Genomic DNA, 26,299 nt, shown 5'->3' on the forward strand with positions numbered 1-26,299 from the left:
TATATAAACAAACATTTATGCAACTTTCCAAATCAATACTAGCTTACAATATATACAATAGATCTCTAAAAAATATCACTTTTCAACTAATTTACACTTAACTAAGAGATTTATTAAAATGGCGTTTTGTAAAATAACGTTGAGACTTGTCTAGTTGCACTGATTATATCTGGATACTTGTAAGGGAATTTGTACTCCAAAACTCTTTTAGGAATCACTTTCTGTCCCTGTGTCATGATTTTTGCTCGTTCTTCACCAAACATTGTGTTTACCACAAACTCCGGTAGAGGGATAAATGCTGGTCTCATCATTGCTTTGGCAAATGCTGTGGTGAACTCCTGGTTGGTTATTACCTTTAAAACATAATCAATAATTTATACTTCAAAATATAACACAAACTTTAAGATAACATATCAGACATTGTATTTCATCACTGTTAGATATCAGATACTTAATGGTCTATAAATTAAAGTTAAACAAAGTCATTGTAGCACTTTTAAAATAATTTATTTTTAATAAATGATTAAGATACAGTGCTAAAAAACAACCTTAACTCCGTCTCTTTAAAAAGGGATTTTCCATTTCATTTGATTTAATTTTTAAGTAAAACCATCATTATTTGGGATAAATGGTAAAGTATTAAAAAAAAGAAACTCTCTGGGTCTAACAAATTAGAACATCTGTATTGCTTCTATACCTTAGTTCCTTCTACTGAAGATACGAAATTGTAAGTACTACAAATATGTTTATTTTAATGTAGTTTATTGGAATTTAATTGAACAAATTTTGTGCAGGGAAATGGACAAATAAGTTGTAGGCTTGCTGTGTCGGGCCTGATACATATTAACCCGACACAAACAAACAACCAATCAAGCATTGGGGGAGCGTCATTCGTTGTGGCTGAGCAGGACTGAATAATCATGCTCTAGGGGGACTCTTGCTCTTTCTAGACACTAACAATCATGTATTTCTTTGATTTTCCACTATATCGCAGTTTTGTGCTCTCATGCACCCTTATGAGCAATTATTCCGTTTCGATTCATTATGTTTGCACAACAAAACCACAATTAATAGCTTGTTTTGTTATTTTTTACATTTTGCCACATTCTCAATTTTCGTCACTTCAATGTTCTGGTTACAATTTATGTATCATGTTCTCAATGATTAGTGTTTAACTGTTTATAGCTGTTGAATGAGTTTTTAGTCCTTCCACTACCTCATGGAACAAGACAATTTGCGTAATTCAGAAGCAGACAGATACAGTCATAAAAAAAAAGCTCAGGAACAAAAAGTGAAGACATGTACAGAACAACATTTAAAAACTGTTACCCAAAATGAAATTCCAGTCTCCAGCAAGCAGTATGACATTTTCAGGACAAGTAAACACCCTCCAGTAAGTGTAAAAAGACAATGAGACATATGAAGAATTTCTGCAAACAGATATGTGTGACACGTACATGGATGCAGCCAATGATTTTAATAGTCCTCTTTTGCCGCCCCTGCAAACCCCAACTGCTAATTTCCCAAGTGAGCATACCCTGAAAAAAAAAACAGGATGCAAGAAACCCCAACTCAAGCCCCGCTTTTTTAGAGTCGGGCATCAAAAGCAAAACTCGGAAAAAGGAGGCCTATCACACCAGATACTTTTTCAACAAGAACGTGCAACTGAAGCCACAAGCAATATTTCACCAGACAGTTATCAACAATACTAACAGATCCTTCTCGGCCATACCTAATCACAATAAACTAGAAAAACGAACTTTTAACAACCAACTGAAAATTTTACATCAAAATATAAACTGGCTATCCAACAAAACTGATAGGCTAGCACACTTTCTACAAGATGAGAACCCCGACTTCATTGTAATAACGGAACATGGCCTTTCTCATGAAAATCTCCAAAACACATGCATAGAAGGCTACTCACTGATTGGGGGTTTCTCTAGGAAAACCCATGTTAAGGGAGGGGTGGTAGGATATGTAAAAAATGGTCTGGAAAAGAATGTCTCACTCATACGCACAAGTAATGAGGAAACAGAACTGACCTGTGAAACAGCACTCTTTGAAGTCAAAGTCAGCAAACAACCTCTGCTGGTGCTAGGTGTATACAGACCTCCAAGTGCAAACCTCGACCAAGCCATAGACATTCTTACAGAACAACTAGAAAGAGTGCTTGCTGCTGATAGACAGGTATTGATAATGGGGGACATCAATGTAGATACTCTAACTGACGGCACAGATAAAGCAAAAATAGAAGAATTCCTAACTCCTTTTAACATCACCAGAATTAATTTGCCACCTACAAGAATCACCCAGAACACAGCAAAATCAATAGACTGGATATGTACAAATATTAATCTTCAACAAATACAGACTTCGGTCATAGCAACAGGACTCTCAGACCACACAGCGCAACTAGCAAAGGTACACACTAAAAAACTAACAACAGACAAAATTAAAGAAAAAAAACTAATCTACAATAAAAATGCAATAGAGCTCCTTAAAGCACAACTACAAGCCCAAAGCTGGGAAAGTGTAATAATAACTCATGATGTAAATGAAGCATACAATAAATTCAACAGCATAATCCAATCTGCCCTAAATTATGCCTGCCCATTGAAGACATCAAGAGTTAAACATAAAAGAACACAGTGCTGGGATCAAGAATGTACCAGGCTCAAGAACAAGTATGTAAAAGCCCTTGATAAACAGCAAACAACCGGATTAGATGAGGACAAAACTAGAACAGTGGCTAAGAAGAAAGAGTACGATCAACATCTAAAAAAACTCCGAAGAGAAAACGCTACCGCCCACATCAATAGCTCAGAAAACAAGTCAAAAGCTTTATGGTATACTATAAATTGTGAAAGAAGAGCCAGTCCCACCACCAAAAACCAGTTCATCCTTCAAATTAACAACAGAATGATAGATGACCCAAGAAAAGTCTCAAACTGTTTCAATGAATTCTTCTCAACAATAGCTGAAAGAACACTACAGAACAGTTGTAACACGATAATGAATACCCTACCAGTTTCTCCACCAACAACACATCATATTCTTAACTTTGGACCAATCACTCGAGAAGAAGTCCAAGCATCCATTGACTCTTTGAAACAAAAAGACTCAGCTGGAATTGATGAGGTTTCAGCCAAAATGTTAAAAATCATCAAATTTGAAATATTAGTACCTTTAACAGACTTAAAAAATAAATCACTTTCACAGGGTATATTTCCAGATAAGCTAAAGATTGCCAAGGTCTATCCAAAATACAAGAGCGGACCAACTACGGAAAGAAATAGCTACAGACCAATCTCTCTAACCTCAACATTCTCTAAAATCGTTGAAAAGATTGTGTTAAACAAACTGCTGCATCACCTAGATCAGCACGGACTCCTCACTGAACAGCAGCACGGGTTCCTCAAAGGCAGATCTACAACTACAGCTGTAATTCAACTGACTGAGCACATCTTAAACCAACTAGAAGATGGCTGCACTTCTACAAGCCTGTTCCTTGACTTCAGCAAGGCTTTTGACTGCCTGAACCATGACCTCCTTCTGCTCAAACTGAGGAACTTGGGTGTGGGAGAGGAAGCAGCAAAATGGTTTAACAGCTACCTTAGTGATAGGAAACAGATAGTGGAAATAGCCTATACAAAAAACAGCACAAGATATAAGGCCCAATCCAGAGCTGTTAACATACAAAGGGGTGTACCGCAGGGCTCTGTACTGGGACCAGTCCTCTTCCTCCTTCTCACGAACGACTTCCCTAGTTGGATTGGTGAAGATGGACATACCGTCATGTATGCCGATGACACAGTCCTAACGTTTGCCGATAAGACACCAGAATTACTAAATGAAAGGGCCAGTACACAATTCCACAGGACTAAGCAATACTGCTCCTCCAACAATCTGGCCCTGAATGAAAACAAAACAGTACAGATGACTTTCACCACCAAACAAACTGACACTGCTGTATCGCTACCTGGACTTGTAACTGAAAACACCACGAAATATCTGGGCATCATAATTGATTCTAAGCTGTCATGGAAACCTCATATAGACCAGCTCTGCAAGAAACTATGCTCTGGGATCTACGTCATACGCAGAACCAAGCAAGTGTGCAGCTCAGAGGCAGCCAGAGTGGCCTACTTTGCTCTGTTTGAGTCCCACCTTAGGTATGGCATTGCAACCTGGGGAGGAGCTTCTAAAAACAACCTAGACAAAGTACTCATTAAACAAAAAAGAGCAATTAGATGCCTGGCTAACCTAAACTACAGGGACAGTTGTCGAGAGTCTTTCAAGGAACTGAGAATTCTTACAGCCATCTCACTTTACATCCGAGAAGTAATCCTTCACACCTTCACAACAGCACAACCTAGACACAGGGATCAACACCAGTACGACACCAGACATGCAACCGATTTCACAATCCCGCAACATCATCTGAGACTGTTTGAACAAAAACCCAGCTATAAAGGTGCCTTATACTTCAACAATCTGCCAGAACACCTCAAGAGAGAACAACCAAAACGTTTCAAGTTTCAGCTGACGACCTGGCTCCTGGAACAACCCTTCTACTCAGAGGCAGAATTTTTAAATAACCAACTATAACCTATGTATTTTTGACGCATTACTGTTCTTGATGAATATGTGAATAAAGAGTTGTCTATTGTCTATTGTCTACAGTACGCGCGCTGAAGGTTCGGCTCCGAGTCAACCGAGCGAACTATGGCGGGGGACGGGTGGATTGCCCGATATAACAACTGTTCTGCAGACATCCGCCAATGTTTGGCCCACTGCAGTTTGAATATTTATTGTCCCTGTTCTCCCTCACAGTCGAGTATTCACTGTTGTTAGAAGTGGACAAGTGGTTTAAGTGCGTTATACACAATTCATTAGTTTAGTTAGTAGTGAGGTTAGAGAATTTTGGTAGTTGTAGGGCGTTACAAATTATTTAATATTATCCTTGCTATTAAGGTTATATTACAAGTTTTAGTAGTTTTGTTTTGATTCATCATCTCAGTCGGTATAATGACCCGATACGTTTCCAAAGTGGCTCGAGGAAAAACTACGAGAAGCCAGGCTCGAGAAATTATATGGAGGGTTAGTGAGTTCATGGCAAATGAGTCAAAACTATCTAATGATGAACGAATCCCTATAAATAAATGTTTAGAAAGAACTGCCGCGGCTTGTGGTGTTTGAAAGACACTGATTAAGGAGATTCGCCGTGAAAAAAATTTATGGATTCTTCCACTGAAGGGGAGTGTTCGTTCACTACCCCTAAAAAATACAAAAGAAAAAAGAAAATAGTAGAACTAGACGACTTTGATAAATGTGTTGTTCGAAGAACCGTCCATGAATTTTATAAAACTGATAGTTGCCTGCCAACTCTTCAATTGTTAAAAAACAAGCTGAATGAAAAAAATAACTATGAAGGGGGTTTAACTAGCCTCAGAAAAATATTAGCATCATTAGGATTTTGGTGGAAAAAAATTGAAAATTAAAGGCAAATTTTGATTGAAGCTAGTGACATAAGAATGAAACGTATAAACTATTTACAAAGTATAAAACAAGCGCGAGCAGAGAACTCTCCTATTGTTTACATTGATGAATCGTATATATTATCATCTCATGTGACTGAAAAGGGATGGAGTGACGCCAGTCTTCAAGGTTTTTAAAAAAAAATAAGTAAAGGCGAGAGGGCCATAATACTGCACGCAGAGGGTGAAATGGGGTTTATTCCTGGAGCTTGCTTAATTTGGAAAGCGGGAACGAGCGAAGGAGATTATCATGATCAGATGAACCATGCGAACTTATGACATGGACAAGAACTCAGCTCATTCCAAACTTACCAGTTAACTCTCTAATAATTAGTGATAATACCGCCTATCATAACGTCCAAGTTAATAAAGCACCCAATTCAGGTTCCAAAAAAGCAGAAATGATCAAGTGGTTACAAGATCATGGACTGCAGTTTGATACAATGTCACTTAAGTCCGAATCGTACAGTTTAGTAAAACAACATAAGGATGTATTTAAAAGATTTGCATTTGACGATTTGTTAGAAAACCACGGACACAGCGTTCTTCGCCTTCCTCCGTACCATCCAGATTGAGAATATTTGGGGAATAATAAATAATTATGTAGGTCAAAAAAATGTTGTAAATAACATTAAAAATACCATAGCGTTATGCAAAGAGAAGATAGACTCAATAACAAAATAAGACTGGGGAAAGGTGTGTAAGAAAGTTGTAAAATTTGAAGATGAATATTATGAAAAGGAACATTTAATTGATGACACAACAGAGAGATTTATTATTAGTTTGAATGACACATCTGACGGCAGCAACAGTGAACAGATATCCAATAAATTAGATTTATATTAAGTCATATATCCTAGGCTCCAATATTTTTATTCGTATGGGCGCTGAGTACTATTTAAATCGTCCCGATGCTCTGAGTAGCAAATTATAAGTAGGCCTAAAGTAATGTAAAACTGAATTTTGTTATTCTTTTTTTTTATCTGAGGATGTAAATTTCGAAATTAATATGTTAAGTTATAGTGAATAGTTGAATGATTATTAAAGCAATGCAAATAATGTTTTTTTCCAACTGTCTAAGTGAATACTGTTTCAAGTAACCAAACTGGTGCAGTACGCCTAGTGATAAACATTTGATATATTTTCATTTTAAACAAGTTTAAAAACCCCAAGATAAGATTTTTTTTTATTTTAAAATTTTTGGTTTTGTTTAGCTTGAATAAAAAGTATCAGAACATTTTTAAGTTGTTGTGTATGATTTGCAGCTGTTTTTCTTTTTTCTTTTTTTAACAATTACAAGCTTATATTTATTGTCCTATAGTTACAAGACTTCAATATATAGGTATTTCAAATCAATGTTTCCGAAATAATAACAGCACAGCTAATTCATGATCTAACATTCCAAAAATAACTTTGGTTTACCAACATTTAACTTATTTTTCATTAATTATAATTGATATGTATAACACTAAAATTATCATGCTAAATAGTTGTAGTTGATTTTCATTGATCAAACACCATGAATGTATTTTACTCGAAGCTGCATATTCAATATTTTATTGATAGTTGGATATGTTTTCACTCACACATTATAACCATTTTTTTCTGCACGATGGGCTTAAAATTAAACAGTTTTTTTAAATGTATTTATTCCTTGTAACTATGTTAACATGACGTCATTATGTTAATTCATTGATAAAGATAGATCTTTTTACCACAGAGTTATTGTTTTGGGTAGGACGTAAATAGCCTGGTGTTTGATCGGAGGAAATAGTTATAGTTTTCCATTTCATTTCAATTGTAATATTATTTATCTTTGTACTATTTTGATTAAGTAACTTACTATTAATGGTAGTAAATGAAGGTGATGCAAATGTTTATGATGGGGTTGGGTGCGAGGAGTTTGAAGAATCACGTGATGTCTGTAATCATGTACTTTTTGAAGATATCAATAGATTGAAACTCCTTCATTTAAATATAAGGAGTTATTTTTAAAATTTCAATAATTTATTAGTGTCACTCGAGGCACTCAACTTTCAGTTTGACATAATCATTTTGACGGAGACCTGGCTGGGCGAGGACGCTTTTTGCTTTGATTTAGACGGTTACGATGTTGCACGCACGATACAGAAACTAAACAGGAACGATGGGACACTTATATACGTGAAAAAGGGACTATCAGCTACTGTAACGGAGGTGGTGATTGGTGACGTTTTTGGATTGACTGTTGACTTTACTTTTCACAAAACTATATTTAGCTTACTGGCGGTATACAGGACACATGACAGTAACAAAGACATATTCATTGAAGAACTGGACAGATTTTACGAAAGAAAAACGAAAGATAAAACATACATTTTTCTTGGAGATATTAATATAGACATATTACAAAACAACTTGCATGTAGACCGATACTTGAATACTTTGTGCGGACATGGGTTTGTAAACTGTATAAACTTGCCGACCAGAGTGACTGACGATAGCCGGACTTGTATTGATCACGTGTTTGTGGACCATAACGACTTTGATAAGGTAAGGGCCGGGGTTTGGCGCACTGATATCACTGACCACTCAAGTACTTTACTAACTATACAGGTGGTGGAAGATGGGGTTGAGGCTCGCTGCGATCCTACAGTTAGTCGTGGGTTCGTAGATAAGAACAAATTTACCGCTCTCCTCCGCGAACAGAAATGGGATTCTGTGACTGGGACGAACGATGTGTTAGAGAGTTCTCGGTGTTTTCGGGAAATTGTTTCTTCTATCGTTGAAAATTCTAAAAAATCTCCAAACAAATGTTCATCCAAAAAGAAAAAAATTAAACCCTGGATAACGGAAGGCCTCATCACGTCAATAAGAAAACGCGACAAATTGAGTAAACAAATCAAAAAACAGCCCTTTAATACTGATTTGAAACGCTATTTTTCAAATTATCGCAATAATTTAAATCATCTAATAAAAAGTGCAAGGAAACGGTACTACAGAGAGAAAATTAACTCATCGTCAAACAATCCTAGAGTTTTTTGGGAAACAGTCAACGAAATTGCTGGCAGACGAACAAAGAAAGATTCCTTCCCTATCACAAAATATTTGAAAAACTTTGAGGGAGAGTTGAACCTAAATAAAGTGAAGGGAGTGGCCGACGAGTTTAACGCGTTTTTCTCCGAGGTTGGATCGCAGCTGGCCTCAGCCATTGACGACAGTGGGACTCCATTAGTGAACGACAGCGACTTTACTACTGACACTGACTTTGTAATGCATACGGTTACTGAAACTGACATACTGAATACTGTGAACAGTCTACGAGGTGGCTCTACCCCGGGCCATGATGGCGTGTCTGCTTCTCTGTTAAAGGAAAATGTACATATTTTTGTAAAACCACTATTGCACATTGTTAACTTAAGCATTACATCAGGAATTTTTCCAAACGAATTTAAAACAGCTAAAGTCATTCCTCTTCATAAGTCTAATGATGTCACGTGCAAAAATAATTTTCGTCCAATTTCATTGCTGTGTTTTTTCTAAAGTAATTGAAAAAGTTGTAAAAGGACAGTTTGTTCAGTATTTGAATCGAAAATCTATTCTTAACGATTTCCAGTATGGATTTAGAAAGGAAAAAAACATTTCAGACGCTTTGTTTGCTTTATCAAAAAACATTAATGATGCTATCACTTGCAATGATCGTTGTTTGTTAGTCTTCCTGGACCTTGCAAAAGCGTTTGATTCCGTAGACAGAAGTAAACTATTACACAAACTGGAATCCATAGGTTGTCGAGGGCTATCCCTATCTTGGTTCCGAAGTTTCCTCTCTGATCGCAAACAGTTTGTCACGGTTTGTGGGGTAGACAGTGGGGAGAGGGCCATTGATTACGGTGTTATTCAGGGAAGTACCCTTGGACCAATTCTCTTTCTTGTTTATATAAACAATGTTGTCAAGTTAAATATATCCGGCCAGTGTTTTTTATTTGCCGACGACACTGTGGTTTTATGTCGGGGTAAAAACTGGGACGATGTCTATAACAATGCGTTACATGATTTGTCTGTTCTTAAAAAGTGGTTTGATCAAAATATTTTATCTCTGAATGTTTCAAAAACGAAATTCATGCCAATCTCACTAACACAGAGATCAGACCCACATTTTAATTCTCTTACTCTGCACACTTGCGGCAGCTGCATTAATACAACTTGCAAATGCGAACAGATTGAAAAAGTGGAGAAATACAAGTATCTAGGTGTAATATTTGATACGAGAATGAAGTGGACTGCCCATGTTGAATATTTAAAAAACAAAATTCGGAAATACATATTTGGATTCAAACAATTACACGGAATATTAACATTTTCTGAAATAAAACTTGTCTATTTTGCGTACTGTCAGTCTTTGTTTTTGGGGGGTATTGTTGCTTGGGGTGGAGCGCTTAGAACAATTTTGGAACCATTATATATAGTCCAAAAATCAATTTTAAAGGCCGCGATTGGAGTTGGTACTAGGTTTCCGACACATGATCTATTTAATATTTTTGAAGTTCTCAGTATAAGACAGCTTTATGTAAAAACCATCTTACTCTACATATTCAAACAACCGAGATTAATATTTAACAATGTATCCCATACATACTCTACACGAACCGCAGAATCGATAGGAATACAGCCACTGCAGCTAAACAGGTCTTTTTCAACAACAAGTCCATTTTATATTGCGCATATATTATATAGGAATATTCCGAGCTATTTGAGAAACTCTGGAGGATGTTCTGTAAGCTCTTATAAAAAGAGAGTGCATGGTTGGATACTTAGTATTGGCAAAGACGCGGCCGAAAGCGTCATAGTCTCGGGATACAGATAAGCCTACCTTGACCTCTTCACTGACCTTGACAAACAGTCCACTATCCGTTGTCTTACAGTTAATCACATCCTCCGGCGGTTGGCGCGCCTTGTCTGTTGGTTGGGCCTTCGCGGGTGGCTGTTGTTGGGCCCGGCGGTGGCTGCTGGACGGTTTGCCAAATCACAGACCGCTGGTGTTGATGAACAGCAGTCGTCGTTGAGCCGGGGCGGTGGTCGCTGGCGGTGGCCCGGTTCGCGGATGTGGTGCGTCGGTCGTACTGGAACGCGTTTCTCGTCGGGCTGGCTCTCTCGTTAGAGCAGAATTATGTCCATAACCACAACATGCATTTTTTTGTTTATTTTATATTACAGACTTTCCTTTTTTTTATTTTAATTTTATTAAATTTTGGATTCCTCTCACCCAATTATTACCAATGAAAATACTCCATACTCGTCATAATGTACCAGACCAAAAAATGACATTTTTAATTTGAACCTCCTCAATATTGTATATTATATTATGTTACATTAACGGCTCGCACCCACGCACAGGCTTCAGCCTATGTGGGTGTCAATTTCCTTGAATGTTTGTAAAGTTTATTTTGTAAATTTTTGGAAATAAATCTTTTTTGAATTGAATTGAATTGAATTGATGCCAGCGAAGAATCGGAAACGGGTGGTGAGGATGGAAATAACTCGCCATTGGCAACTCTATTATAGGTAAGATCAGCTTTGTAAACAAAGTAAAATCTAGGGAAAATACTGTTCACCACACCGATTTTAAAATAACGGATTCTACATTTATGCGTTGAGAATTTAAATTCTTAATTTGTATTGTTAGACGTTTAGTACTTTTACGATTTTTAATCACTAATAGATTTATGACATTTTATTTCTTATCTGTCAGAAAGTCAATTAATATACAATGTATTGCTAAGGTAGTATTCGAATTTTGAATTGACTGCTACAATGTAATACGGTTTAATCCATATATAACCAATGCCTCTATGTATAGTGTATTCGTAGAAATGCTAAAAAAATAATTTATTGTCATGCCACATAATTAATAATTAAGTTTTTCATAAACAGGATTCTTTACACAACAATGTTTCATATTCATTCATCTGTCATAAAATTAGTTTATAAACAAAACACCCCAAAACACTTCAACATAATTTCATTAAAATTTTAAACTTTTAGTTTATCATAGATCACCACTGTGGCCTAAAGTGTTTTTTTTTTTCAGAAATAAACTATTACAAAGTGATTCAATGTTAAACTTTCAAATAGTATTGCTGTGTTGCATTTACGTGAGTTGGCCATAAACTGTAGGGCAGTGGTGTCGGTGATACATTCCACTTCAGACTAAGTTACGGCTAACCTAAACTATGTATCTGAAAAAAGTTAAATCTGAAATTAACTTCAGTTCATTCGGAAAAACTTTCCCGCTTGTGAAAGTTTCCTGACCAAATAATAAAAAAATCCTCACATACAAACTTTTTTGTATCACAATTTTGGCACAGTTAATTTAAAAATATATTTGATTGAAGAAAAGTAATAAGACATTGAAACTTAATACATCCATTAGCATTGGCATAAACAGGAAAATAGATCTGCGAAGTTTCAGAATTTTATTTGTATAGGAAGTTGGTCTAACCATAAGTTGATTGTCGAGCAAGAATTAAACATTGCCGTCCGTGACGGATCATTGGAGAGTCAATGTTTTTATTTTGTTAGTAGGGCAACGACAGGGCCGAACCTTCAGTGCGCGTACTGTACTTGGACAGTCATATTGAGATATCAAAGATACTCAAAGACTGACAAAAAAGTTAATTCAATAAAGTAAATGAATAATCATTGTATGTAATGTAAATAGTTTAGTTTAGTTATCATTTTAATAATAAATATTGAATATATTAAACAGTTTTATCTCATCTCCCAGACAACAAATTCATGAGTTTATCATACAGTGAACAAAATGTAAGTGAATTTTGATTGTTTTGTTATTATGCTTTGTAATTAAGTAATCCAATAAAAACTGGTTCTTCATGTAAAAAACATTGTGCTGTTTTGAATAAAAAAAATTATTGAAACAGATAAAAAAAGTAATAAAATATTGACAGTTACTTTTGATTTTTTTTCTTACTAAACAAATTTGTAAATATAAACTAAAAAAGTTAAATACAAAATTATTTGGAGAAAGCAACAAACACTATTGTAGAGCAACCAAATAGACTAAAAAGTCCTGAAATAATGACTAATTTATCTGTAACCAAACTAATTCTATTAATATTTTAGTATACACATTTTGCCACAATAAATTCAGTCCTAGAGAGGCTAAGTTAATTGCTTCCTCAAGGGATTAATGACAGAAAAGCTGATTCAGATATTAGTACATTATTCAAACACACATACAACTTGTGCCTTCTTTCTGCTGTTTTCTGGTTGTGTTCAGTTGTAAAACGTACACACTTGAATGTGTATTGAGCTAGAGATCTCTATGGTTATCTACTACCATAAGTTGTTTCTTTCCTTTTGACTCACTAATTTCAAGATAGTAAGACATTTTGCCGTTTTAATAGAAATATTAACCATATAGCAGTAAACAAAGTTAAATATTTCCCCTGTAAAGTAATGATTTTCTCGTTTCTAATTTGATTATCCTTAGTTTCAAATTAGGAGTGATATAAGTGTTTCAATTATAAGTTTTATAACACACTAAAACCATTTGGAAAATAATCAGGCTTAATTTATTTTGTTTCAAGTTATTTTTCTCCACAGAACATAAAAATAGATTTTACACTTTTTAGATGAGGACTCATGGCATGTACCAGGTGCTGATAGCCACTGGGCCTCCCATACAGACGTAAAGTGAGACTTCACTATCTCTGACTTGCCATACTAGTGGCATCATTTATAGAAACTAACATGAGGAGCTACACAGTTCACTACTCCAGTGATGTGATCGTTATTTACAACAAATAAAAACAGATTTTACATGTCTTGTATTATGGCGTGTACCTGTCACTAGCCTCTCCCCATACCAATTAAAGTAGAGACTTCACTCTGACATATTACCCACCTGTGGGGCCACACCATTTAGTACTCCAGTGACATGATCATTCTCCACAGCAAACAACAACAAGTCGCACATGTCTCTGATGTGGATCCATGGCATGTACTGGGTACCACTGGCCACTGGACCCCCCATGCCTAGGAAGAAAGGGAGGTACAGCTGTTTGATCATCCCTCCACTCCTCCCCAGCACTACACCTGCGGTTAACACAGTCATTGGCATACATTTTAACCCATTTGTTTGTTATAATTATATATTTCAGCATTAATGCTTTGTTTTTTTACACTCTGCAAAGATAAAAATTTATAGTATGCCACAATAAAGGTTTTTCATGCCTGTTACTTCAATAAAATCTGTAACAAATAATGCAATCGCTCAGGAATACAATCACATAAGTGAAAAACAAGCAGAACAAATTATAGATAAATTAATCTTTTTAACATATTTTTATGCTCCATTTACAAAAACAATTACATTAAGATGATAAACTTAACCTTATAGCCTCAGTCAAAAACTTGCAAAAGAGCAGGCTGGTTTTAGCCTTCTTGCAGAGATTACCTTCTTTTATAGATTACATGTATCAAACTCAAAGTGTTATATACTGTTGTAATCAAGGTTACTTATATTATATGATTATGATAAAAAATAATTTATAGAAATAAATAAATAAAACGGATTGTGATGGTTAGTAACCATTTGTTCTTTTTAAGTTTCATAAAATTCAAAAGCAGATGCCTGTGAAAATAGTAAACAGTTTTTTTTATGATCCAGGGTATACAAAAAACTAATTTTATTAGTCTTCATAAGAAAAAATCTATATTTTGGAAAATTTTTATATATTTAATTTACTATAAGAATTTGCAGCTCTATTGTTTTTAAAATTACTCTGTTAACAGTAAAAGAAATTGCATAAAAATACAATAACATTAACTTTTTTATAAACAATTAAAAATATAATAAGTATGATTGATTACATTTTTTATTTTTTCAAAACCTAGAAATTGTTTTACTGAATTTTATACTACAACAAAAACATGACAAGCTCAAAAATAATTTAAAATTCCATTGCGCTTATAAAACATTTTAGGACATTAAGTTATATACTTTGTAGAAAATGTTGCTACCAAAAAAGAAATTATATATGTATACACACATATATATTTATATATATATATATATATATATATATATATATATAATATACTTATATATATATATATATGTAATTAGTTAATTATATATGTAATTATATTTGTTAATATATATATATATATATATATATATATATATATATATATATACCAATTAAATTATAAAAGAAGTAAACAATTTTACAACACAGCAGTGGCAGCATAAAATGTTGAAGAATTTATTGTGGATTGAGTTGAAACTATGAAATATATTTGTCTATTATCTAAAATGTTATATTTTATGAAATTTATTAAAAGCATAACAAAAAAAACTAAAGTGGACTCACTAAAAAATTAATTTTGGGAATTATAAAAAATAAATTTGACATTGACTATGCATTAATTTACAACAAATTAAATTACATAAGAATAATAACAACATGTAAAACGTTGTAAAATACTTATTACAATCAATTTATTCACATAGAACAAATTCCATAATGACAACACATATACCTAAATAAACTGGTACACCGCAGTAGCACCGAAAGTTCAATATATCAAAATGGACAAGTTTCCACCAGCTGCTAAGAATGATTATCTGAATGTTATACTCTTCAGCATTCAGGACATACAAATAAAATACAAAAGCAAATAATTGATTTGTAAGCTCAAATTCATATTGAAAAGTATAAATTGTATGTAAAAATGCTGAATTGACAATGTCTTCTTCAAAGATATATATTGACCAAGGTGCCAACCACAAGGTCTATAATAAGTAATGACCTCATTAGAATTTTCCAAATGTTTAAAAAAATAGTCAGTCATTAATAGGGAAGTGGTGCCACAATTGACTATTACAAAATGTTTATAATGTTCTGTTGTATTTCATAGTCAAAATAATATCAGTCGGTAATTTTTATACTTACAAAAAGCTTAGAATCTTTCCATTGGTAGTCTATACTGTTTATTTTCATTTGAAATTTATTGAATATCAAATTTTGAAAAGATCCATATACTGTATCAACCAACAGGTGCCACTGCACAAACTGTTTTCAACTGACAAATTTTGTTCATGGCAAATACGACAATGTAAACAATCCTGCTTTGTTAAACTCACATGTTTGCTAATTGTAAGGTTTCAGAAAAAGAGGTTAACTCATGTTGTTCATTAAAATTGTGTTTTAGCATTGGAAATTCCTCATTTATTTTCCATAAATTATTGAATTCTATAGTCGTTATTTTCATCTTTATAGAGACTGGCAAACAGAACAAAATGGGTTTTTTTTTCGAACAATGACTTGAGAATGCCTAAGAATATCTGTTCTTGTAAAAACTCTATTAAAACAAAATCAATGAAGCAACAAATGAGGTAATGGATAGCTTAAAAGTCCTCAGAGAATTGAGATGATGATTCATACAAATGAGTTTTATCACTTTTTTGACAGTGTACACCTGACTTCATAGTATCTTTACTATCACAAATATGTTGTACCAAACATTAAAACAGAGTGATCCCCACCTGATCTAACAGTAACTCTTCTGACATTAGTTCCTGGGAGCTGTGATGCTTCCTCCCATTTGTGTACGAGATCTGACAAAAAGTCAAACGGTGCTCCTATTGGGATATCCTCATCATAGTCTATAGAAGAGTTGGGCTTGTAGACACCTGGAAGAGAAAGAAGTGTTGGTAATTTGTTTTAAATGGAAGCCCCTTTCTACTCAGATGTTGCTCCACAATATCATGTATTGGATGTTTCACATCAAAATATCTTTATAACAGTGTGCAGTTATTACTCTAACTTGTCAATCTAGTCATCAGACTTTGCCAAAGCTCTATTAACATTGATATTAGAAAAAAAAGACAAAGAATATATTTTTCCAGGTGTAAAGTTATGTTGGTTTTTCATGAATACCATGTCATATGTTCTGCCTGTATTTAGTGTTTTTCTTTAAAATAATTTGAGTTCATTTACAATATTATTGCTACTTAAAACTCATGTACTAATACTAACCTATGTATAGTTCAAATACAGAATGATATGCTATGCTGGTATAATTTCAATTAAAATATATTCTGATATTAGGGCAATCAATATATTATCCTTTGACATCGCCTTTTTACACTATGTGAAACTTTTACAAACTCGAATAGGTTTTTGAGTTTTTAAAAGGTTTAAGATAAATTAACTGTAACAGTGACAGGTACCCAGTGCGCTTACATTGCCTTTTATTACGTTAATTTTGAAGAAGTAAATATTATCTGACTGTGTTAAAACTCACATGTCTGCAAAGAGGAAGAACCAAACCTCTCAGTAATAATGTTTTTTGTTATCAGCACACAGCTAGCCCGCCTTTGCAGCTGAGACTGATGTCATTGCACATCGATTTACTTTATTTTGTTGTTCTAAATGTATATTTCGAAGTTTCTTTCAGCTAGTTATTAATTAGTAGCTAAATAACAGTTTATAAAACATATTTTTTTTTAAATAATTTGTTTTAAGTCATCCAGTAACACTCAGGGTAAACTTGTTTTCTATACTTGCATATTAAGTAAATATTTTAAATACAAGTATATTGCATGACTGTATTATTTTGGTTGATTTATAATCAAAATAATTCATAACAGAAGTTTTAGGGCCTTGAGTACATTATTTATGAATATGTATATTATGGTTATTCACATATTCTCATTATATTAGAAATTAAAAATAGTGCATTTGTCCATTTTCGTAAATATACATAAAACGTGTAAATATGTATTTTCTAAATTGTATTAAGTCATACAATTTTTATGCAGTAAACTTCTGTTAATCCGGCACGGTCAGGACTTAAGGCATGCCGAATGATCAAATGTGCCGGGTTATTTGATATATACAAGTGAAATAATGTAGAAATAATAAATAAACAAACAAACAGTAAAACAGATTTTTCTTATTCAAACATAACATTTAGGTAGTCCTGCTTATATGTGGATATATAAGAACTACTTCATTAAAAAAAGGTCTATTTACAGTGCATAGTTTACGCATCACAACAATTAGGCGGAACAAGGTCAAGGTTGAGGGCATGTACATTCCGGTTCATCATAACCCCATACCGTACTGCCACTGTCAGCCTTTCTAGACGCTACTTGCCTGTCTCAGAAGGCAGTAGCGAGACGTCAGTCGTTAGAGTCGTCTTTCCATCACAAACCTGTGCTGAGGATACTAACTGTGAAATTCACCTACCATTACTAGACATAACTCAATTACTAGGTAGGTAGGCTAGTAATTGAGCCTAGTAATTCTCAATGGCTTTAGATTGTTATAGCATATACAAATTGTTGTTCTTAAAATCAACTTAACATGTAAGTTTTCTATATCAATACCATATAAAGATTTGGGACTTACACAATAACGTCAAAGCAATACACATAAATAAGTTTACAAACATAATTTCTAAATTATTGCACCCAAACCAAGTTCACATTTTTTCAATATATGCTTATTAATAATTAACCTTTACGATTACAAAATGAAGTTCCGAGTTTTAGACAGTATTACATTAACATATCAACTAACACATAATCATCATACTATCATTGTATAAATTAACCTTCTAAAATTATAACGAATTTTCAATTTGATAATGTAAGATGACAGCCACATGAAATATAAATTTTTCCTCTGTGCTTGTACAAGATATTTGGTGGATTGTTGAGGTCTCATGCTAGTCCTCCAGTAAAGGTATAATGCTTGATGATTGACTTTGTTACACAAGGTATGTTATATAAGCTATTCATGCTCAAATCACTTCTACATATTGAAAATCAGTTTATTCAATACTGTATTTTATACAGTTCTAAAAACATAAAATTATAAACACCCTTCAAACTAAAAAAATGCAACTATATTTTATACTCTAATTTTTCAAAGCATATGCGCAGAATAACAAATATTATGGTGATTGAAACAAACACTTAGGACTCACCTACACCAGATATACAAACAAAGACTTTAGGCTTCACTTCAGCTTTGATGATGGCTTGTGCGAGATTGTGCGTTGTGTTGACTCTACTGTTAAAAACATTCTGTTTAAATCCTGGGGTCCAACGTTGCAGAGGGTCCAACACATTCTGACCTGCCAGATTCACAACAGCTGTTACACCTTGTGGCAACCCGGACGTTTGCAGATCGAACTGTAAAAATGGGAATTCTATAACTAATAGTAAAATGATAATCTTGTGAGAGTTATCAAAATAAAAATATATATTGTACTAAAAAGTAGCAAAGGTATTTGACATTGAAGGATAGTAAAAACAAAATCAAGGATCATGAAACCAAAACAAATCTTTGGATACATTTTAAGTATACAAAATTTTAGTATGAAAAAGAATGATATTTTAAACTATACAAAACAAGATAAATTCACTCCATAAGATATTTGTCTTTTTATTTATATTTAAATTTATAGATATGGACCATCATCTTAAGTTGTCCAGCATATTTAACTCAACGGATAGAAAACATTTGATCCCATATAATATCTCACAAGGTTATTTTACCCGATCCTACAAAAATACCTAATCATACAATCATTCCATCTGGCATCTGCACGTTTACATAATATACATACCGTCTTAGTCCAACTCATCCATAGCTAGTGAGTAAATGTCTGTGAGAGCTAATGCCTCTCACCTGTGACATGTTTGTTGCTCCCTACTTATGCAAGCGTACCTTTAAAGTGGTCATGCTCGCTTATGCGTTGACAGAATTCGTTGAAAGAGGTAACGTTGGAATTGTTATAAAAATTGCAAAGAAATGGTTATCATGCAATTTTTTTATAACTGATGCAAAACAGCTGATGCCTTTCAACTGACTAAATCTTCAGCTGATTGTTTGTTGCTCCCAGCTTGTGCAAGCATACCTCTAAAATGATCGTTCTTGCTTATGCGTTGACGAATTGTGTTAAAAAAAAATATGTTGGAATTGTTATAAAAATTTTTAAATATTTGCTATCTTGTATATTTTTTATAAACTACACTCTTTTTTTTTTATATGACAAAATATTTTCACAGGTGCGATTTTGTTTGTATACACCAAATAACATTGTTATTTTTTTATTTTCCTCATATTTATTTCAGTCTGTGTGCCAAATTTGTTATCTGGAGATAATAATTTTTTATAAGAAATACAAAATGGCAGGTAGCGGCTAAACAACACATTTCTCGACATATAATTACAAGACACTTTTTCTTTGGAATCTTGAGTGCTATATGCTAAAGAAGTTTGTAACAACCTTTTGTGAACACCCTATATATATATATATATATATATATATATATATATATATATATATATGTATGTATATATGTTACTCAATTTAGAATACCTGAAGTTTCATAACTACTCGTATATCTTGTATAATTCAAACTATTGTAATTTGTTTGTAAAATTATACAAGTCATAAATAAGTAGAAATTCCTAAGTACTGAAATTCGATTATAAAGTTGTATGTTCTAAAAAAAGTTTCAGACAAACTTTTTCCCCATATGTTGCTTAAAATATTTAAATTGAAATGTTCCAGAAAAAAAAACACAAATAAACAGGGTTCTGTTCACCATCACGATCTCCAGCTTTATTACTAGACAAAATCATCAAAAGGTGGTGTTGCGTCTTATCAGACAATTGAGCCTTACAGTATTAGCAAATTGAGAACTGCGGCTGAAGAACCAGGTAGTCTCCTCGCACACACACACACCTTCAGACTCACAAACATAGAAGGTTTGGGCCAGCCCGGGACCTGGTGTTTTCCATCTTAAGTTATTCAGTAGCATCTTGGATCATGAGTAAGCAATAAGCTATGACATTTGAGTCACAGATATATCTTTTTTCTTGCTATAATGTCTTGCTGTAATATACTAGTCACTTTAGGATAACATTACAAATAACAAAAATCTGGGTTTCATTGGAGAAGTGCACTTGGTAATTTACGGGATGGAATTGCAGCCGGATCCTAATCCCCTGACCTAGAGTGTGTTTGTGTATGAGACCTACTTAGACACAAATGCAGTCACTATATTTTCTAATATTACACACATTTCTCTTATCATGAGGCTCAGGAAGAGAGTCTGGAGTCCTCAAAAGTATAGTAATTGACTACAGTGTAAAAGGTGGAAAGGAAGTAAGAACAGTTATTATCCACTACTTTTGTTTTTCTTACCGGGGGTCTTAAACAACTACATTATTAAAACAGACATTTTATGACCTACTGTGAAAACTACTTGTCATTATGGTACTCTGTTTTTCTTTTCTGCCTCCTAAAAAGAAGCGGTGTCAGAAAACAACAACAGATTGTTATGTAATTTTCACTATAAGTCAAATAAAGTCTGTTCTTTCTAATAATATAGTTTTTTAGGTACATGGTAAGAAAAACTCTTCCAAAAATAATGGCCTCCGGATAATAACCAAGTACCATAAAAACTACCAACTGTTCCGGACAGCCTGTAGTAGTAACTACCTAGTGATAGTAGTTGTTTATTCACTTCATTTCAACAAAAAGCTATTACTTTGCAGTAGTTCTTGTGACTATGTTCTTCTTTTTATTCGCTTCACATAATGTGTGGGTAGTTATATATTAATTTGTTAAATACTTTTTATTAGCAGCTTTAACTCTAAGGGGTGACAGAAAGTTGTTAGGTTTTCAGAAATTTAGCACAGGATATCTGGTCTACCTACATATTTCCATTTGTTGTAATCAAACACATATTCCCCAGATTACTGCAAAAGTAATGTACGTAGTTGAATATATGGTGAGTAGAAAGTGTATTTTTTTCTTTAATAATTTGCTTTCTGACAGTTTTTTTATAACATTGCTCTTTCAGAAAACATCTGGTTACACATTGTTTTGTTGTAATGAATAAAATCGACTATGTACGAAGCCATAAATGTAAAGACTTTAACTTTTCTGCAATGTTCATTAGGAAAAACCATACATACATAACATGTTATATTAGCAACATAGTTTGAGACTGAAATAAGTTTCCAAAAACTGAGTGGTTGGTCTAAACCACTGTATCACTATAGGAATTTCCAAACCAATTATATCGTATACAGTAACACGAGAGCCAACAGTATCATTAAGTATTACTTGCCCAAGTTAATCTTTGTGGTCCAGGCATTCGAGATATAATGGTAACTTCGTATCCTTTTGATTTAAGTAGGTACGTAAAAGCACTTCCTATAAAACCAGTTCCTCCACCTAAAACAGAAAACTTTAACATTTCACAACCTCAAGGGTTGGAGAAATTCTGGCATGTACTTACTAGAAATAACGTTAATAACCTTAATCTAAACGGCATTCTCATGTTCCCATTTTCTTTTGAAAATGTTTCATTTACAAACAAACATAGAGAATCAGACTAAAGGCTAATTTGTTTCAATTTGTGTTATTTTTAATACATAGTATAGTATCTATATAATTTTGATTACAAATGTCAAATACTTTTGATAAGTCAAAATCATAAGAAAAAACAGGGAGTTGGAACCTAGGAATGATAGTTATGTATATACATTAACACGTGAGAACACGCACCCAGGCAAATTGCCTCATTTCTACAATATTATATCCATAGTTTATATAAGTTTGGTTTATCACGAAAGAAGGTGACTTAGTGTCAACTATTCCTCCACGTGACCTTGAACTGGATTAGTCAATGACTGGCCTCAAGAGGCATGCAGTTCCTTCCTAAACTCAAACACTACCCCAGTTGTGAGCAATAATTTGTGTGCGTGTGTACATTAACACGTGAGAGCATGCACCCATGGCAAATTGCCACATTTGTACAATATTATATACGTTGTTTATATAAGATTGGTCACCAAAGAAGGTGACTGACTAGTTGTCAACTATAGCAATAGAGTCTTTCCATAAAGCAAGATAAATCTATGTAGCAAGTTTTGATTTTCTGGAATCTACACAGACAAACAGACAGACAACATGGCTTTAAGAAGGACAAGGTTTAAATAAAAAAACAAGAATATCTGCAACAGCAATAACTTATGTTGGGCAATACTAATGATTTATTGTAATATTTATTCTGAAAATAGAAGTTAGTATGACAAATGTTATTACATAAAACTTTTAATAATACTGCCTTAATGCAAGCAATGCGGGAGCATGATCGTAAGGCAGTGTAACATGGGTGGATTTACGGGGATGTGAGAAAGTGTACAACATCTCCAAACTTTTGATATAACATTTTGTAACATGTTTTGGAGCGGAAAATGTACGTAAAACAACTACAACTAAGTTAATGTATATGACTGTACTAATTCTGCATTCGTATGTTGTGCGTTCCTGTGAAATGTAAAGATGTAGTGCTGATCATAATAAATCAAAGTTAGTTGTTCTTAAGTTAAAATATGCTGTATATATTTAATTAAAAATTTTAACATCTATAACTCTCCATTATGATGCATCCCATAAGATCATCCCTAAATCCATCCATTTTGATCAAACTTGCTATCATGCATACTTATACACGCTGTTTACATATATTTAGAATAAACCTACGAAGTTCACTTATTTACTGTCAGTAATTAATGCGTATACAAAGGAGACTACCAAGTTTTATCAAAATCAGCTTTGTCCTTAGTAGCAGAGAGATGGAGAGAAGAGTTTGATACACCACCACCAACCAGATTAAGTATTTATAGACTAAGAGATAAGTTTAACCTTACAGGATCTATCTGCAATGGTCCAAAGGCTGGACGACCAATCACTGTCACTACTCCTGAAAACGAAATATGATTGTCCCGCAGACCTATGTTCAAAGCCCAAAAAAGTCAAGAAAAAGGGCATCAATTGAACTGGGCATTGAACGCAGATCTTTAGGACGCCTAATGAAACGGTTAGGTTTGAAAATGTACATTCCAAGACTTATTCATGGGCTAATAGAGGACGACCCTGATCGTCGACTGCAGTTTTGCGAGATAATGTTAAACGAGGAACTTCAAGGTGCGGGAATTATTCAAAAAATTGTTTGGAGCGATGAGGCTAATTTTAAGCTTTCAGGTGCAGTCAATAGACACAACTGTGTCTATTACTGTTTTGATAATCCACACTTGACATTCGAAGAACAGCTGAATCAACCTGGAGTAACAGTTTGGGCTAGCATTTCATGTAAAGGTGTCATTGGACCTGTCATTTTTCATAACACTGTAGACCAACATGCATACAGGAACATGCTGACTGACGTTATACCACAAATCAAAATCCAGCAGGGTAATGAGGAATTCTACTTCCAACAAGATGGAGCTCCTGCCCACTATGCGACAATCGTGCGTGACCTACTAAATCGGGAGTTTCCTAACTCGTGGATCGGTCGAAGAGGATCGGTTGAATGGCCAGCAAGATCTCCCGATCTGACACCGATGGATTTTTTCTTTTGGGGAGTTGTCAAAGACAAGGTTTTTTCGAAAAAACCTCGTGATCTTAATCAGATGGTTGAATTCATTCGCCAAGCTTGCCAAGACATAGATGAAAATAAAGAACTTTGCCGAAAAGTGTGTTTAAGCGTAACTTCAAGGTTACAGCAGTGTGTTGACTGTGAAAGCAAACAATTTGAACACAAAAGGAAGTAAGTGTATTGGTGAAGTACAACACTTTTAAGAGTTAATTTCTGTTTCTTAACGCTCTTAAAATAGATTGTAAAAGTTTAGTTTTTGTAGAAATAAACCTACTTATTCTTTAACATATTTAATTACTGTATACCTACTTTTGCACCCCCCTGTATAATTTTTTCATAAAAGTCTGTATTTTATACATTGTATAAGTAAACTTTTTTTGTTTATTTTTTGACGGCTACAAAAGTAGGATATTTGCACTAAATAAAAATTCCAAACTATAAAAATGATTTATACATTCCTCTAGTGTCACAAAACATATAGTTTGCTGGACTTATTTCATACATTTTTATTTTTATGTTGATTAAACTTGCAACAGAGCATTTTTATGAAAATTGACATTACCCTGGTAATATACTATATTACAACAATAATAGTTTTTCCATACCCTCTATTCTAGGCCTACATTGATTACAAAACTTAGGTTGTTTAGAAACAAAACACAAATTATTTTTTCCACTACATCACTTCCATGAAAAATAAATACTTTCCAAAACATGTTTATACCACTTGACTAAATAATACCTTCAAGTAGTATATACTTGCAACAAGAAACATAAAAAAAACAAACTGACTAATATGTAAACAACAGCAAGACAATAACAAGAATGAAAATGATACGATATTCTTCTTCTCTCCGACTTGTATCAAAGATCATAAAATACTGAAGTTCATACTAATAGATACATTTATTTATTTGCTCTCATTCTACCATTATTTTCATAGAAACGCATTATAATTACTTTATAAAGAGGCTTTTTTATTGCGATGTTTGACTGTTGCTGCAGCAACGGTCACCAGTTGTTGAGAGTGATAAACCATCGCTTCAGTGATCGTCACCAGTACTTCGGTTAAAATAAGTGTCACCTTCCCTAAGGAGGAGAGTAGGAGGATAAAATTTACATCAATATATCTGCAAAACCAAAAAGAAAAATTGGATTATGGGAAATGGGCTAACCACCTGTACCTACTGACATTTGGGGATCACATTTTCCTACTGCAATCAATCTAATTACAATGATTATTGATGAATAAAGATCAAGTAATATTTCAATAGAACTCCTTCATTGCATTAGTAAAAGGTCTCCAACACATGCTCTTAAGAGTGGGCTTGCTACAATATAAAAGCAGTCAAGAAATTAAATACAATATTCCCCTGGAAAGAACTCAATGAAAATAATTAAGGGTTTTATATTACTTACCTAAAAGAACATGACCAGGAGAATTTGTGGCCATTGTCCTAACGCCGTTGACACACAAATTGTAGGAAACAACATGAACCATTGATAATAACTTAGCCATTTTTAAAAAACAACATGAAACACAGAACGAAGATTAATTAGCGTCGACTCATTATTTTTTTCTTTAAAAAGGCAAAATTTCACAGTTAAAAAAATGTTTCTATTTCTAAACAAATTATATGGTTAGGACCGAACAAACAATACAATACAAATACATTAGCCCCTGTGCCCCCAGTAGAGTAGATCTGCATTCTGCAGACGACATCATCTGTTCTCTTTTCACAGCTGTGCAAACAAAAATAGGTTATTCATTGCACACGAGCTCCTCACGCCTGGAATTTAATGGGGTGATCAGCCGAGGCGGAGAGAAAGAGTGGGGATGGAGGGGCCCCTCCTGCCAACTACAGATAGCCCGTGTATTAGAATAGTGGAATGGGCAGTCCGCGCGTTCTCGCTCTATACTCAACTGAATTTAATTTAGTTCAGCACCTGGCAAACCTATTAAAATGTATCACTGTATTTTCAAACCCCTTTCCGTAGTTTAGTACAGCATACATATATTTAAATTACATTTTCAAAGCTGGATGTTGCAGGATGCAGCACAATTTAATTATTGCAGGCAATCAATGTGACAAGCCTCTTAAAATGTACCACTGTGTTTTTAGCTTCTACTCTGAATTAAACACATTTCAGTAATTTGGTACAACAACATATATATATATATATATATATATATATATATATATATATATATATATATATATATATATATTACATTTTTAAAGCTGGATGCTGCAGGACTCAGCGCAATTAAATTTATTTC

General features: G+C 33.8%; 1 protein-coding gene across 1 annotated transcript; it reads right to left on the minus strand.

The window, feature by feature from the left end:
- Window positions 1–25,762, minus strand: LOC124354099 (epimerase family protein SDR39U1). The gene is made up of 6 exons (XM_046804305.1): window positions 25,438–25,762; window positions 21,703–21,809; window positions 18,540–18,747; window positions 16,090–16,236; window positions 13,444–13,634; window positions 1–353 (listed from the first exon to the last, which is right to left on the minus strand). Exons 1-6 carry the CDS (start codon window positions 25,535–25,537, stop codon window positions 114–116), a joined length of 993 nt encoding a protein of 330 aa, XP_046660261.1. The 5' UTR covers window positions 25,538–25,762; the 3' UTR covers window positions 1–113.
- Window positions 25,763–26,299: the final 537 nt, after the last annotated feature.

The sequence above is a fragment of the Homalodisca vitripennis genome, chromosome 2, assembly GCF_021130785.1.
Source record: "Homalodisca vitripennis isolate AUS2020 chromosome 2, UT_GWSS_2.1, whole genome shotgun sequence".
Lineage (NCBI taxonomy): Eukaryota > Metazoa > Arthropoda > Insecta > Hemiptera > Cicadellidae > Homalodisca > Homalodisca vitripennis.